Genomic DNA, 16,072 nt, shown 5'->3' with positions numbered 1-16,072 from the left:
ATCAGCAACATGAGATAACATATAGATTATTGAGCTAATAGTAACACCAAAGAAACCAGAAAATGCCAAGGGCAGAATATGAGACGAGGAAGCAAAGCCTGAAACACTTTACAAAACCAGCTGGAGAAGCAGGAAAGGCAGCAGCTTAGGCCCAGTGCTGCTCACCTTCCTCCCCTCGTGGACAGGGCCAGAGCAGCAGGTCATAATCCCATAGCATGTGTTATGGGGTGGGGATGGCAGTGGGTGAGGCCTAAAGAGAGGAGCAGAATCTTGAGACAAGCTGACTTAGTCGTGAGGCCACTGGTGAACATCACAAAAGAGACACCAGGTGTCTCTGGAGTCAGATAACCGTCCCTGCCCCTCCTTCCATCATTTGATCGCCAGGCTAACCTGGATCTTTCTCAGGTAGAACATCCCCTCTGTTTCTTCACTAGGGCAACATTTAAGGACCCTGTTGGTATGTTATTAGGAACAGCTATGTGTTTATATGGGAGAAGGCAATGGCTCCCCACTCCAGTACTGTTGCCTGGAAAATCCCATGGATTGAGGAGCCTGGTAGGCTGCAGTCCATGGGGTCGCTAAGAGTCAGACACGACTGAGCGACTTCACTTTCACTTTCCACTTTCATGCATTGGAGAAGGAAATGGCAACCCACTCCAGTGTTCTTGCCTGGAGAATCCCATGGATGGAGAAGCCTGGTAGGCTGCAGTCCATGGGGTCGCACAGAGTCGGACACGACTGAAGTGATGCAGCAGCAGCAGCATATGTTCATATGGGCAAGAATTTAGCATAATTTTTCTGCAACTGGACGTTTTAAATAATATCCTTTAACACATTTACCAATAAAAAAAATCTAGATTGAAATGTTTTAAATTGTATATAAATGGACTTTACTATTACACATTATCCAGATCAATTGTATTCATGTCATCTAAAAGGCTAACTTTGAAGTAGGCATCTTTCTAGATATACAAGTGGGCTGTACAACACAATTCCCCTCTCCCAACTGCTTACCATGATTGGATATGTTAATATATCCAGGATATAACTCATACATTTCAATAAAAATTAAAATAATATTTATTCTCCTGAGTTCTGAATACGATTCTGTAATACTCCTTAGTATTAAACTTGGATATTTTTTCTTGATTAGGAACATCAAGTTCCTAATTTCAAAGGCAGATGCAATATATTATAGAGCCATTAGGTGGCAATACTACCTAGTAATTCTTCTAAGAATTTCCTGCTTAATGTAAGGAATAATAAAGATAATTATAAGTAAAAGAGAAAAGACACATAAAAGGAAAACAATCAAACCTGCTTGCTCCATAGGAAGGAGTTTTGGTTTTCGAGTCTTCCTCTATAAGAGGAATAATAATTTTCTCTGTTGAGTCTGTCAGAAGAGAAAATGTTGGTTCTACTATGAAATCAATGAAACCTACAAAAGCAAAAACATAAATAAATATCAATAAAGTCAAGTGTTATAATTTCCTAAATTCTAAATTAGTAATAATTCAGTCTCTAATGCTCCTGATAGCAATTTTCAACTACAATGTTGGCTTAGTTTACCCCTTGCAATTAATTTTAATCCAATAACACAATCTTTAGGAGAGTTTAACTGCTCTACAAAATCCTCTCTCAAGCAGTGAAAATGGGATACAATTTAAACTTGCTAGCTCAAGTGTACTGTTTCCTGTTAATATTCAGCCTCATATTATTGTTAACAATAATTTCAGACTAACCAGAGTCTATTTGTTTTTCGCTGTTAATGAGAGGGATCACTCTCCTTTCTACAAAATCTTCACTTGTTTGTTGAATTTTGTTATTGACTAACAAGAAATAATATCCAAACTCCAAAGAAACTAAATAGTTGAAATGTTTTTTCAAGCCACAGAAAGGCAACCACTTTTTTTTTTCTCATACTATATCAGTCAGAGCTTTCTGTCAGTGAGATAATATTTCATATAGCTGTTTATTATTCTCAGGATATAAAATGTTAGTTCACAGAGCGTGGGTGTATTCTGTTAAATCTGTCAGGGAACAGTAACATCTCTGGGAGACAGCATTAATCCCACCACTTTGAGTTGTCAGGACTGCATAAAGACTTTCACATTTACAGTAGTCATCAAACTAGAAAATGACACACAGAGAATGGGGCGTGGTCCTCCAGGGAGCATTTACTACCTGGGTTTAGGTGGAGAAGAAGACAAGCTCTGTGTACATTCAACACCCGAGGGCCCAGGAGAAGTGTGGTGCTGGAAATCAAATGTTTGTTGCCTTAAACATAACGAAGCAACAGACCATCATCTGAATATAAGAGAACACTGTGGGGATGCTTTTTAAATGACAGTGTCCTGGGAAATATCTACATTTAAAAAATATCCTATTCATCAGAAACTTGGATAAAGTAATTCCCATTTCAAATAATTGGATTCACCATAGTGTATATTAAGGTACATTTTTAATTCAAAAAACCTCAGTAGTTTTGTGTTTTAATTGATGACTCCAAGTTAAGTCGATGTTAATTGACCACCAGGGTGTTCTTTCAAGTTTTGGCTATGGTTTTAAATGCTTGGGATCTAGAGACTGTCAAATGAGTCACCTTTACTAACATGGCAGCAATTACAGGACAGCAACAAGCCTCAGAAACTTAATTTTTCTCAGTCTGCCCCCAGAGGCCCTTAACCTGCCATGTTCACACCTTGTAAATGATGAGAGGCACCTGTGTTATGGCAGTTAGGGAAACAGCTATTGGAACACGGGTAGGAAGGGGGAAAGGTGAGAGCAAGAAGCTTTCTGACAGGTGATCACCACTTTGGAGGAGGTGGTGCAGGACCAACTACAGCAGTAAGGCGGTGAGTCTTTCATTTATTGGTCATATATGCCAGAAACGAAGGTGTTGGCCCAGGGAATACCATTTTCATATATTAACAATAGCAATAATACGTTTTAATCATGGGCTGGATTTGAAGTTCCCAACATAAACACAAATGAAAAGAATAAGCAAGGTTGGGAGCAATATCATTTTACAAATTTCCTGTTGTTGGTTTCCCTAACATATTCATATCCTAAGAATTTTTTTCCCAAAAGACTATGAGCTAGTACATTAGGCATATTATTCAAATTTAGTGATAACAGAACGGATACATTAATATTTTCATTGGATTATTCCATATATAAAGAATTAAATTACAGAAAATAATCAGCAACAAAACAACAAAAAATGCTGTCTCTTGCACAGAAAGAGAAGAAAGCTCTGTATTTTATAAAAGGATTACAAAAAGAATAACAATTATTTACTAACCGTGCTCTGTTGATTCATTTTGTGAGAACGTTTCAAAATTCTTACCATTCACCCCCATATAGATCAGTCTAAAGATTAAATTTATCATGCATATGGAGTGGATTTTCATGAGTGAACAACATTGTGTATTCATTTGAAAACTAACAGGCTCACACTCGCTCTCCACGACCACCAGTTGTCAGTATTACCTATTTGGGACTGGGCCACCATCGTTGACTTCCGATCGCAAAGCGGGGAAAATGGAAGCCCTAATTCAGCTTCTTTATCTCCCTACAGAAAGAAACGCCCATTAGTATAGACTTGGTATGGAGAAACTAAGATAAGAGCAGCTTAGATAAAAAGCCTTAAAAAGTTGCATATTTTATTTCTTAATTGGCTTTGTGTATTTATTATAAAACCAAAAGCTGTTATTCAAGTTCATATAACTTTACTGAGTTGGTGTCCTTTTGGGGATGTGTTGTATAAGGCACACATTGCAGAAGTAAAATAACATGAACATTTTCAGCACCTGAAGATTCTGCATTGGTATTCTAGAGAGATAAACCTTTGTTCTTTGGAATTTTCTAAAGTCACCATAAACTAGTCATCTTGGTGTGTTATTTGGCATTTGACAATCCAGCTCATGAATTTTCTGCTTTTTCCCTGCAATGCCAAATAATATCAGCAGATCTTCAGTATCAATAATTCATGATTGGACTGCTTTTTAAACTAAAGAGGGACCTCCTTGGCTCAGCAGTAAAGAATCCGCCTGCAATATGCGAGACCCAGGTTTGATCCCTGGGTCAGGAAGATCCCCTGGAGCGGGGCATGAAAACCCACTCTAGTACTCTTGCCTAGAGAATCCCATGGACAGAGGAGCCTGGCAGGCTGCAGTCCACAGGGTCGCACAGAGTAGGGCGTGACTAAAGCGACTAAGCAGCAGCAGCTTGGTGGTCTAGTGGCTAAGGCACCACACTCCCAAAGCAGAGGGCCTGAGTTTGATTCCTGCTCAGGGAACTGGATCCCAATACCGCATCTAAGAACTCATATGCTGCAACTAAGACCCAGTACAGTCAAATAAATAAACACTTTTTTTTTAAGTGTATGAGCATTTTGAAAGATCTTTCTACCTATAAACCAAGTTTTACTAAAACTCCCACAGCAAGTAATGAGGAACATATTCAATATTCTTGCATTCTGTTTGCATGTGAGTAAAAATCACTCAGATGTGTCTGACTCTTTGTGACCCCATGGACTATACAGTCTATGGAATTCTCCAGGCCAGAATACTGTAGTGGGTAGCCTCTCCCTTCTCCAGGGGATTTTCAAAACCCAGGGATCGAACCCAGGTCTCCTACATTGCAGGCAGATTCTTTACCAGCTGAGCCACAAGGGAAGCCCCAGAATACTGGAGTGGGTAGCCTATCCCTTCTCCAGCACATTTTCCTGACACAGGAATTGAACCGAGGTCTCCTGCATTGCAGGCAAATTCTTTATGAACTGAGCTACTGTTTGCATAAATCTTATTTTAATGTAGTCTTATCAGAGAAAATTGAAATATCAATGATTTTTTACTATGTGATCTTATCAATTGTAAATTAATTGAGCACAAATATTAAAGAACTCCATTTTTGTTTGGGCTAAATATCACAAGAGATAATAGATTTAAAGGTGGCTACTATGGGCAAAACTTTTTTACTATGATAGTGACCGCATGCTCAGTTGCTTAGTCATGTCAGACTCTTCATGACCCCATGGACAGTAGCCTGCCCAGCTTCTCTGGCCTTGACATTTTCCAGGCAAGAATACTGGAGTGGGTTGCTATTTCCTCTTCCAGGAGATCTTCCCAACCCAGGGACAGAACCTGCATTTCTTGTGTCTCCTGCTTTGGCAGGTGGATACTTTACCACTAGTGCCACCTGGGAAGCCATTAATTATGATAAGGTTTATCAAACACTGGCTCTTTGCATTCAAGGAGATTTCCAAGAAGAGAGAGGATACTTCAAGAGTATCCTCTCGAAGAGGGGAGAGGACAGATGGAATTCTCCAGTCAAGAATACTGGAGTGGGTTGCCATGCCCTCCTCCAGGAGATCTTCCCGACCCAAGGATTGAACCTGGGTCTCTGACATTGCAGGTGGATTCTTTATCATCTGAGCCACCAGGGAAGCCCCATAAGACCACTGTTAGGACATACGATCTAGTCCTAAGATCAGGGGACAAAAGGGAGTGGCCTGCATTTAGTGGCAGAGCCCATGTTACAAGGCAACACCTGTCTGAGAACTTCAGTTTCCTTTGTCTGCTTTCTCTAACATCTTTTCATCATGATCTTTACAGTATGTCAATATGTGGCTTTAAAGTTTTTACTGATATATTTTCTGCTGCAATTCCTCTGAACCATGCCTCTGATTATGAGGGGCAGAAAGTTTGAAATCAGACTTGCTTGGGAAGATCTAGATATGGTCACCAAAGAATTAGTAGGCCAAGGAGCTACAAACAGGAATGTTTCACTGTGTCACAACTTACAGAAAATAGAGAAAGAATTTCTGTGACCTCTCCCAGCAAACTTCGTCTAATAGAGTTATCCTGAGGTTGTCTAAGATAATTTATATGAAGTTTAAGGACACTACCTAATATATAGTCAGTAGTCAGTAATATTAACTAATAAAAATCAGAGATGGTTAGATAGCATCACTGACTCAATGGTCATGAATTTAAGGAAACTTCATTAAGATACTGGAGGGCAAGGGAACCTGGGTGCTGCAGTCATGGGGTCACAAAGAGTTGGACATGACTCAACAACTGAACAACAACAACAAAAATCATAGTTCATAATAGCAAAAGCACCTGCAAATTAGAGGTATGTATGGTGTGTGATGCATATGCAGGTCAGGAAGCAACAGTTAGAACTGGACATGGAACAACAGACTGGTTCCAAATAGGAAAAGGAGTACGTCAAGGCTGTATATTGTCACCCTGCTTATTTAACTTATATGCAGAGTACATCATGAGAAACGCTGGGCTGGAAGAAGCACAAGCTGGTATCAAGATTGCCAGGAGAAATATCAGTAACCTCAGATATGCAGATGACACCACCTTTATGGCAGAAAGTGAAGAAGAACTAAAGAGCCTCTTGATGAAAGTGAAAGAGGAGAGTGAAAAGTTGGCTTAAAGCTCAACATTCAGAAAACTAAGATCATGGCATCTGGTCCCATCACTTCATGGCAAATAGATGGGGAAACGGTGGAAACAGTGTCAGACTTTATTTTTCTGGGCTCCAAAATCATTGCAGATGGTGATTGCAGCCATGAAATTAAAATACGGTTACTCCTTGGAAGGAAAGTTATGACCAACCTAGACAGCATATTAAAAAGCAGAGACATTACTTTGCCAACAAAGGTGTGTCTAGTCAAGGCTATGGTTTTTCCAGTGATCATGTATGGATGCAAGAGTTGGACTATAAAGAAAGCTGAGAGCCAAAGAATTGATGGTTTTGAACTGTGGTGTTGGAGAAGACTCTTGAGAGTCCCATGGACTGCAAGGAGATCCAATCAGTCCATCCTAAAGGAGATCAGTCCTGGGTGTTCGTTGGAAGGACTGATGCTGAAGCTTGAAACTCCAATATTTTGGCCACCTGATGCAAAGAGCTGACTCATTGGAAAAGACCCTGATGTTGGGAAAGATTGAGGGCAGGAGGTGAAAGGGACGACAGAGGATGAGATGGTTGGATGGCATCACCGACTCGGTGGACATGAGTTTGGGTGAACTCCGGGACATGAGTTTGGGTGAACTCTGGGAGTTGGTGATGGACAGGGAGGCCTGGCTGCTGTGGTTCATGGGGTCGCAAAGAGTCGGACATGACTGGGCGACTGAACTGAACTGAACTGAACTGATGCATATCTTGGATGATGTTAAACTGCAAGAGAAAGGATTAGCACTTAATTTACTTCTAATGGACTGGGGCATTGGCTTTCCCTTTCTATTTCTTAGATGGAATTAACGTAACAGGAATTCTGTTTCTGAAACATTAATTTGTAGGCAGCATGGGGTGGCTTGGGATAAGTTAAAGATGAGGCTTGTGCTTCAAACCTGAATGAAAGGGAGACTTTGGGACTACAAATAGCAATAAGACAATCTGTATGAGGGCTTGACTGAAAGACTCTTATGAATTTTATTTTAACATGTTGAGAATAAAGTAAAAGAATAATATCATTAATAGCTTGTTAAATAAAATGACATTGCTACTGCTAAGTCACTTCATTCGTGTCTGACTCTGTGCGACCCCACAGACAGCAGCCCACCAGGCTTCCCCGTCCCTGGGATTCTCCAGGCAAGAACACCGGAGTGGGTTGCCATTTCCTTCTCCAAAACATTACTATTATTAAAATAGAAATAAAGCTACTTATACGCTTCATGGGAAATGTTATACTGTAAATTCCTAATTGACATATACAAAGATGACTAATTGCTTTTATTAGTTAAAGTGTTGGTGATATTTTAAAAGATGTAGATTTATACCATTTAAATTCCTTGACCTGAAAATGATCATTTGGGCCTTAAAAAAGCATTGTGATGATTTATTTTCCATGAACTAAATTTCATAAAATGCTGGATGCTAAAATTTTCATATGGCACTTAGGCATTTGACAAACGTATGCAGGGTTGATCTTCCTACAGATGAAGTAGGAGATTTTATATTATACTTGCTTCTTGTACTGCACAATTGATTCAGAATATTAAACTTCCACTGCTAAGCACATTGAATGCTAAGGTGAGTTAATTATTTATTTATAAATATTTCAAAGTGTTATTTATTCTTTAGGGTGAATAAAGGCCATAAGCACAAGATTGGTAGGGGGCCCTGCAGCCAGACTCTGAGGGAACCAGGAACCCTAGAAGACAAGGGAGACTCCTAAGGGAAAGAGAAAGATATGTAAAGAGAGAGTCAGGATCCCTGAAGATGAGTTTGACAAACTTAACAATTTTCTTACTCTGTCCCTGAATAGGGAACATTTACTTTTCATTAAAGTGAATCCAGGGTCAAAAGCAACAGACACTGTATAAGTCAACTGATTTATATATTTCTGGAGGTTGTGCTTTCATTTGAGGATGCTAACCATAGGAGGCCAAAAAAATACTTTTAAAAATAAAAAAAACTTCCTGAATACATGTATATTCTGATGCATTGAATCAGACAAGTGACTGATGCAAAATTTTAGGTCCCTAGGCCATTAAAATCCTAAAAGATAATGCTGTTAAAGTGTTGCACTCAATATATCAGCAAATTTGGAAATATCAGCAGTGGCCAAAAGGCTGGAAAAAGTCAATTTTCATTCCAGTCCCAAAGAAGGGCAATGCTAAAGGATGTTCAAACTACTGCACAATCGCATTCGTTTCACATGCTAGCAAGGTTACGTGCAAAATCATTCAAGCTAGGCTTCTGCAGTCCATGAACTGAGGACTTCCAGATGTACAAGCTGGGTTTAGAAAAGGCAGAAGAACTGAGGTCGAATTGCTGACATTCGTCGGATCATGGTGAAGGCAGGCGAATTCCAGAAAAAAATCTACTTCTGCTTCATTTGCTACACTAAAGTCTTTGACTGTGTGGATCACAACTGTGAAATATTCTTAAAGCGGTGGGAATATGAGTCCACCTTACTTGCTTCCTGAGAAACCTGTATGTAGACCAAGAAGCAACAGTTAGAACTCGACATGGAACAACGGAGAGGCTCAAAATTGGGAAAGGAGTACAACAAGGCTGTATGTTGTCACCTTGTATATTTAACTTACATGCAGAGTGTATATGTAAGTGATCAGTCATGTCCGACGTTTTGTGACGCTATGGACTGTAGCCTGCCAGATTCCTCTGTCCATGGAATTTTCCAGCAGGAGTACTGGAGTGGGTTTCCATGCCCTCCCCCAGGGGATCTTTCTGACTCAGGGACTGAACCAGCATCTCTTGCATTGACAGGCAGATTCTTTACCCCTGTGCTACCTGGGAAGCCCTAGGTGTGCAGAGCATATCATGCAAAATGCCAAGCTGAATGAATCACAAGCTGGAATCAAGATTTCTGGGATAAATATCAATGACCTCAGATATTCATATTATACCACCCTAACGGCAGAAAATGAAGAGGAATTAAAGAACCTCCTGATAAGGGTGAAAGAGGAGAGTGAAAAAGCTGGCTTAAAACTCAACATTCAAAAAACTAAGATTATAACATCTGGTCCTATCACTTCATGGCAAACAGAAGGGGGAAAAGTGGAAATAGTGACAGATTTTATTTTCTTGGGCTCCAAAATTACTGCAAACAGTGACTGGAGCCATGAAATTAAAAGATGCTTCCTCCTTGGAAAGAAAGTTATCACAAACCTAGACAGCATCTTAAAAAACAGAGATATCACTTTACTGGCAAAGGTCTATATAGTCAAAGTTATGGTTCTTCTAGTAGACAGGTACTGATGTAGAATTGGACCATAAAGAAGGCTGAGCACCAAAGAACTGATGCTTTTGTGTTATGGTGCTGGAGAACACTCCTGAGAGTCCCTTGGACAGCAAGGAGACCAAACCAATCTTTCCAAAGGAAATCAGTCCCAAATATTCATTGGAAGGACTAATGCTGAAACTCCTAATTTTGGCTACCTGATGTGAAGAGCTGACTCATTGGAAAAGACCCTAATGCTGGGAAGGATGAAGGGCTGGAGGAGAAGAGGGCAGCAGAGGATGAGATGGTTAGATAGCATCACAGACTCAATGGATGTGAATTTGATCAAACTCTAGGAGCTAGTGAGGAGAGGGAAGCCTGGCATGCTGTAGTCCCTGGGGTTGCAAAGAGTTGGACTTGACTTAGCGACTGAATAGAGCAGAACAGAGACCACTAAACTCAATTATTTAGCCAACAACTTAGTTATGCCCCTGAATCAATGCATCTTTTCTTGGAGATGAGCCTGTAGGTAGAGGTTGAGAAAGTGGTTCCATCAACTTGGAAACTCAAGTAGCCCGATGTGCTCAGGCCTGATAGTTTATGTCTGTCTCAGCAATTCCCTTGGGGGTTGTTGGAATTTCTTCTTTGAAAGGCATAACAAAGAACTAATACACGTACCTTGGAGATATTCTAGGTTGGGTTTCAGACCACCTAAATAAAGCAAGCACTGTAATAAAGTGAGCTATATGAGTTTTTATGTTTCCTAGCACAAAGCAAGCATTGTAATAAAGTGAGCTACGAGTTTTTTTTGTTTCCTAATGTATATAAAAGTTATGTTTATATCATACTGTAGTCTAATGTAGTCTAATAATTGTGTACTTACATTATGCCTAAAAAGCAATATACATAGCTTAATTTAAAAATACTTTATTGATAGAAATTTTAGCCATCATCTGAGTCTTCAGTGAATTGTAATCTTTTTGCTAGTGGAGAGTTTTGAGTACTGATGGCTGCTTACTGATCAGGGTGGTAGTTGCTAAAGGTTGGGGGTGGCTGTGCCATTTCTTAAAATAAGAACACAATGAATGTGGCGCATCAATTGACTCTTCCTTTCATGAATGGTATCTCTGTAACATGTGGTGGTGTTTGACAGCATTTTACCCATAGCAGAATTCTTTCAAAATTGAAGTCAACCCTCTCAAACTCTGCCACTGCTTTATCAACTATTATAAACTTAACATAATATTCTAAATCCTCTGTTGTCATTTCAACAATTTTCACAGCATCTTCGCCATGAATAGTTTCCATATCAAGAAATCACTTTTTTTGCTCATCCTTCAGAAGCAACTCATGAATTAAAGTCTTATTATGATATTGCAGCAATTCAGTCACATTTTCAGGCTTCACATCTAATTCTAACTTTCCTGTTATTTCCACATCTACAGTTACTTCCTCCACTGAAGTCTTGAACTCCTCCAAATCATCCCTGAGGGTTAGAATCAACTTTTATTAAGCTCCTGTTAATATCAGTATCTTGACTTTTTATATGAATAACAAATGTTCTTAATGACATCTGGAATAGTGAATTATTTCCAGAAGGTTTTCAAGTGCTTTGCTCAGATCCATCAGAGGAATCACTATCTATGGCAGATATAGTTTTATGAAATATAATTCTTACATAGTAAGACTTGAAAGTGGAAATTATTCCTTGATCCATGGCTGCAGAATGGATGTTGTGTTAACAGGCATGAAAGCAACATTATCTTGTACATCTCCATCAAAGCTCTCAGATAACCGGTGCATTGCCAACAAACAGTAATAATTTAAAAGGAATCTTTTCCTGAGCAATGGGTCTCAGCAATGGCCTTAAAATATTCAGTAAAGCATATTGTCAATAGATGTGCTGTCATTCAGGCTTTATTGTTCCATTTATAGAGTACAGGTAGGACAAACTTAGCATAATTCTTAAGGGCTTCCCTGGTGGCTCAGATGGTAAATAGTCTGCCTGCAATGTGGGAGACCCAGGTTTGATACCTAGGTTGGGAAGATCCCCTGGAAAAGGAAATGACTACCCACTCCAGTATTCTTGCCTGGAAAATCTCATGGATGGAGGAGCCTGGCAGGTTACAGTCCATGGGGTTGCAAAGAGACGGATACGACTGAGCGACTAACACTAAGGGCCCTATGGATTTTCAGAACAGTAAGTGAGCCATGGCTTCAACTTTAAGTCACCGATGGCATTAGCCCCTAACAAGTGAGTCAGCCTTTGAAGCTTTGAAGCCAGCCACTCTTTAGCTATGAAAGTCCTAGATGTCATCTTCTTCCCATAGAAAGCTGTTTCCTTACACTGAAAATCTGTTGTTTAATGAAGCAACCTTCCTGATTGTCTTACTTAGATTTTCTGGGTATCTTGAAGCACTTACTGCTTCACTTTACACTTTTATGTTATAGAGATGGCTTCTTTCCTTTAACCTCAGGAACCAGCCTCTGCTAGCTTCGAGCGTTTCTTCTGTAGCTTCCTCCCCTCTCAGGCTTCATAGATTTAAAGAGAGTTAGAGCCTTACTCTGGATTAGGCTTTGGCTTGAGGGAATGTTGTGGCTTTTTTGATCTAATTAGACCACTAAAACTTTCTCCATATCAATAATACATCATCTCCATATCAGTACTATTTTGCTTTCTCATCATTCATGTGTTCACTGCAGTAGCACTTTTAATTTTCTTCAAGACCTTTTTATTTGCATCCACAACTTGGCTAATCTGCAAAAGAGGCCCAGCTTTCAGCTCATCTCAGCTTCTGATGTGCCTTTTCTATTAAGCTGGGCTTCCCAGATGGCTCAGATGGTAAAGAATCTTCCTGTAGTATGGGAGACCTGGGTTCAATCCCTGGGTTGGGAAGATCCCCTGGAGAAGGGAATCTCTAGTATTCTTGCCTGGAGAATTCCATGGACAAGGGAGCCTGGCAGGCTATAGTCCGTGGGGGTCACAAAGAGTCAGACACGACTGAGTGACTAACGCATATATTCTATTAAGCTTAATCATTTCTAGCTTTTGATTTAAAGTGAGAGATATGCAACTCTTCCTTTCCTGTGAACACTTTGAGGCCATTATAAGATTGTTAATTTGTCTAATTCCAATATTGTCCTGTCTCAGGGAATAGGGAAGCCCAAGGAGAAGGAGAGAGACAGGGAATGGCCAGCTAGTCAGTGAGTGGTCAGAACACAAACAACATTTATCAATTAATACCGCCTTCTTACACAGAAGTGGTTTGTGGCACCCCGAAATGATTACAATAGTAACATCAAAGGTCACTGATCATATAATACATATAACAAATACATATAATAATAACACATATAGTAATAGTGAAAATATATATAACAAATACATTGTTATATTTAGCCACTGAGTTATTGTTTAGTTGCTGAGTCGTGTCTGACTCTTTTGCAACCCCATGGACTGTAGCCTGCCAGGCTCCTTCTGTCCATGAGATTTCCCAGGCAAGAATCTTGGAGTGGGTTGCCATTTCCTTCTCCAGGGGATCTTTCCAACCCAGGGATTGAGACTCTATCTCCTGCATTGGCAGGTGAGTTTTTTACCACTGAGCCACCAGAGAAACCTCAACAAATATATATAACAATAAAAAATTAAAAACATGAAAGACTGTGAGAATTACCAAAACCTGACATAGAGACATGAGGTAAACAAACGCTGTCAGAAAAATGTCACGATGACCTGCTGTATGCAGGATTGCCACAAACTTTCAATTTGTAAAACCAAACAAAGAAAGTAGTATCTGCAAAGCACAACAAAATGAGGCACAATAAGTGAATTATGTCTGTAATTATTTTAACTCTTCCTTAACAGAGTGAAATGCTCTGACAGCTGTCAACAAGATGTCAAACCCAGTGATTTGATGGCACATTTTTCTTGTTTCACTTCTGCATTTTCTCTGAAGCCAAAATAATTTCTATAGTTTTAAAGTAATGAAGAAGATTAAAAAAGGGTGAAGTACAGGTATCTTGAGAAACCTCTTTCACCAAAGTGCTTTTAATCTCAGAAGCAACATCTGCAGCAAGCACATAGCAAGCTCCTGACCAAAGGCGTGAAGGGTACTCTAAGACTGAGGGTAGAATTTGAGGGATCACTAATTCTCTAGGGAAATTTAATTGTGAAAGGAGGGGAAGATGCACTAGTTTGGCCTTCTTGAAACAACTTACTTAAGGGAGTTAGCTCATCTAATTACTCTCCTTCATTCCTTCTGAAAAATGGGCCCTTCTACATGCATCACAACTGGAGTCCACGCACCACTACAAAAGATTCCACGTGACACAAGGGAGATCCCACATGCTGCAACGAAGACTTGGCCCAGTCAAATAAATAAATAAAAATAAAACAATTATCTGAGTCATGGCCGAGACCCCATAGATTTCTTCAGGATGGAGCTGGTCACCAGAGAGAATAACCACAGGATTAGAGGCCTGGAATACTGGGGCAGCCTGCTCTCCTGGTATGAAAGGAGGGCTGGAGATTGACTTCCCTTATATTGGCCAATGATTTAATCAATCATGTCTATGAAATGAGCCCCCCATAAAAACTCCTGACCCCAAAGCTGAGCAGCACATGTTGGCTGGTGATCACACTGTACCAGGAAGGTGGCATACCCTGTCTCTATGGGGAGAGAGCATGGAAGTTCCATGTCTGGGGCCCTTCCAAACCTTGCCCTTTATACATCTTTATTTGGCTGTTCTGAGTTGTATTCTTTATAATAAAATTATAATTGTAAGTGTAGAAAGTTCCTGAGTTACCTGATGCACTATACTCTAGAACCCCAAGTGGGAGTAGAGACAGAAGAGGGACGCCATAGAGGAAAGAACACATATGCATGTTGTAGAGAACGCTGGTCATTCTCCATGTTGATGAAGTGAAAATTCACATTTCAAGGCAATACAAGGAAAATTTAAACATAATTTCTTGCTGCCCATTTGGGCCTTTTCCCTCCCCTCAAGTGTCCATTGTACACATGCATTAGGCATTAACCAAACCTCGCCAGGGGCAGAAATACCTGCTTAATCATAAAGATGAATTTTTCTCCTTCTGGCACCAGCCATGTCCCTCCTTAGAAAATAACATAACTTTTTCAACGTCACAAGGAGTCAAGATGACCCACTGCTTGCTTTGTATGTGCAGCCATCTTTGATGAACTTTATGTACAATGCCAATACATCATTTCCCTTAAAGACAGTGATTGGTGCACAACAGACTGGTCAGGTGACCTGGGGAGATATGGACCATACCTAACGGAAGTTCTTAAGTACTCACATAAACTTATTAATGTTACTAGGTCTATCATTTGTATTCTGCTGATTTTTCATGATTATTGTTGCTTGTGTTACCAAATGTGTGGCTGAGACTCAAATAAAATTAATGATTAGGCAGCTTGTAACAATTGATCAAATACTCAGTTCTATAGGATCAATGATTATAAAAGTGTAACTCTAGGTATTGGAAGAAGCAACAAGATGAAACCCTTTCCTGAACTATAACAGAATAGTATGACAAGTGTTCCAGAAGTTTTTGGCCACTGTTAATGAGTACAGTCCAGGAATAGTATATTGAGTGGGTTATCAATGAAACACTTGCCTGACATGGGAATGAGCATTCCTAGCACCATGGGACAAACTGGTCATGAAATGTCTCCTAAATCTTAGTCAAAATTAGGACCTAAAGGGAAGGGTGGAGAAGGCAATGGCACCCCACTCCAGTACTCTTGCCTGGAAAATCCCGTGGACGGAGAAGCCTGGAAGGCTGCAGTCCATGGGGTCGCTGAGGGTCGGACACAACTGAGCGACTTCACTTTCACTTTTCACTTTCATGCATTGGAGAAGGAAATGGCAACCCACTCCAGTGTTCTTGCTTGGAGAATCCCAGGGACGGGGGGAGCCTGGTGGGCTGCCATCTATGGGGTCACACAGAGTCGGACATGACTGAAGCGACTTAGCAGCAGCAGCAGCAGCAGCAACAACAAAGGGAAGAGATTGTAAAATAAAGAATACTGCCCACCATCCAGTTCTACAAGAAGTCATTAGCCACTGTGGTTGCTGATTTATAACACACGCTAAAAGGAATTCAGAGTGAAGAGGAGAATGAGGCACTTTGTTCTAGGGAAACGGATAGAACTGGCCCTTAGACAGTTAAATATTTTCAGTAGAAATTTCTTATGAACCCGGATTCTTGTATCTTTCCATACTTAGAAAAGCATAACCAAGATGTCTGTTCCTAGTGACTAGCAGCAACTTTCTGTGGAGACATGTACCTGATTACATGCACCCCTCTTGCCAAAATCACATATATACTGTCCTCCCCCT

At 40.1% G+C, this 16,072-nt stretch overlaps 1 protein-coding gene across 11 annotated transcripts in view; it reads right to left on the bottom strand.

Moving 5' to 3' along the window:
• The window catches only part of PDE1A (phosphodiesterase 1A), a 400,450-nt gene that overhangs the window by 52,862 nt on the left and 331,516 nt on the right, over window positions 1–16,072 (bottom strand). For 10 of the 11 annotated variants that reach the window (XM_059891725.1, XM_015474638.3, XM_010801844.4 and 7 more), the window contains 2 exons: window positions 3,493–3,574; window positions 1,318–1,438 (listed from right to left, as the gene is read on the bottom strand). In XM_059891725.1, coding sequence (XP_059747708.1) covers window positions 1,318–1,438; window positions 3,493–3,574 — 203 coding nt within the window. The other variant, XM_059891730.1, reaches the window with a different exon arrangement.

Source organism: Bos taurus, chromosome 2, assembly GCF_002263795.3.
Source record: "Bos taurus isolate L1 Dominette 01449 registration number 42190680 breed Hereford chromosome 2, ARS-UCD2.0, whole genome shotgun sequence".
NCBI lineage: Eukaryota > Metazoa > Chordata > Mammalia > Artiodactyla > Bovidae > Bos > Bos taurus.
The sequence above is the reverse complement of the archived record's forward strand: the minus strand, read 5'-3'. Positions and strand labels throughout refer to the sequence as shown.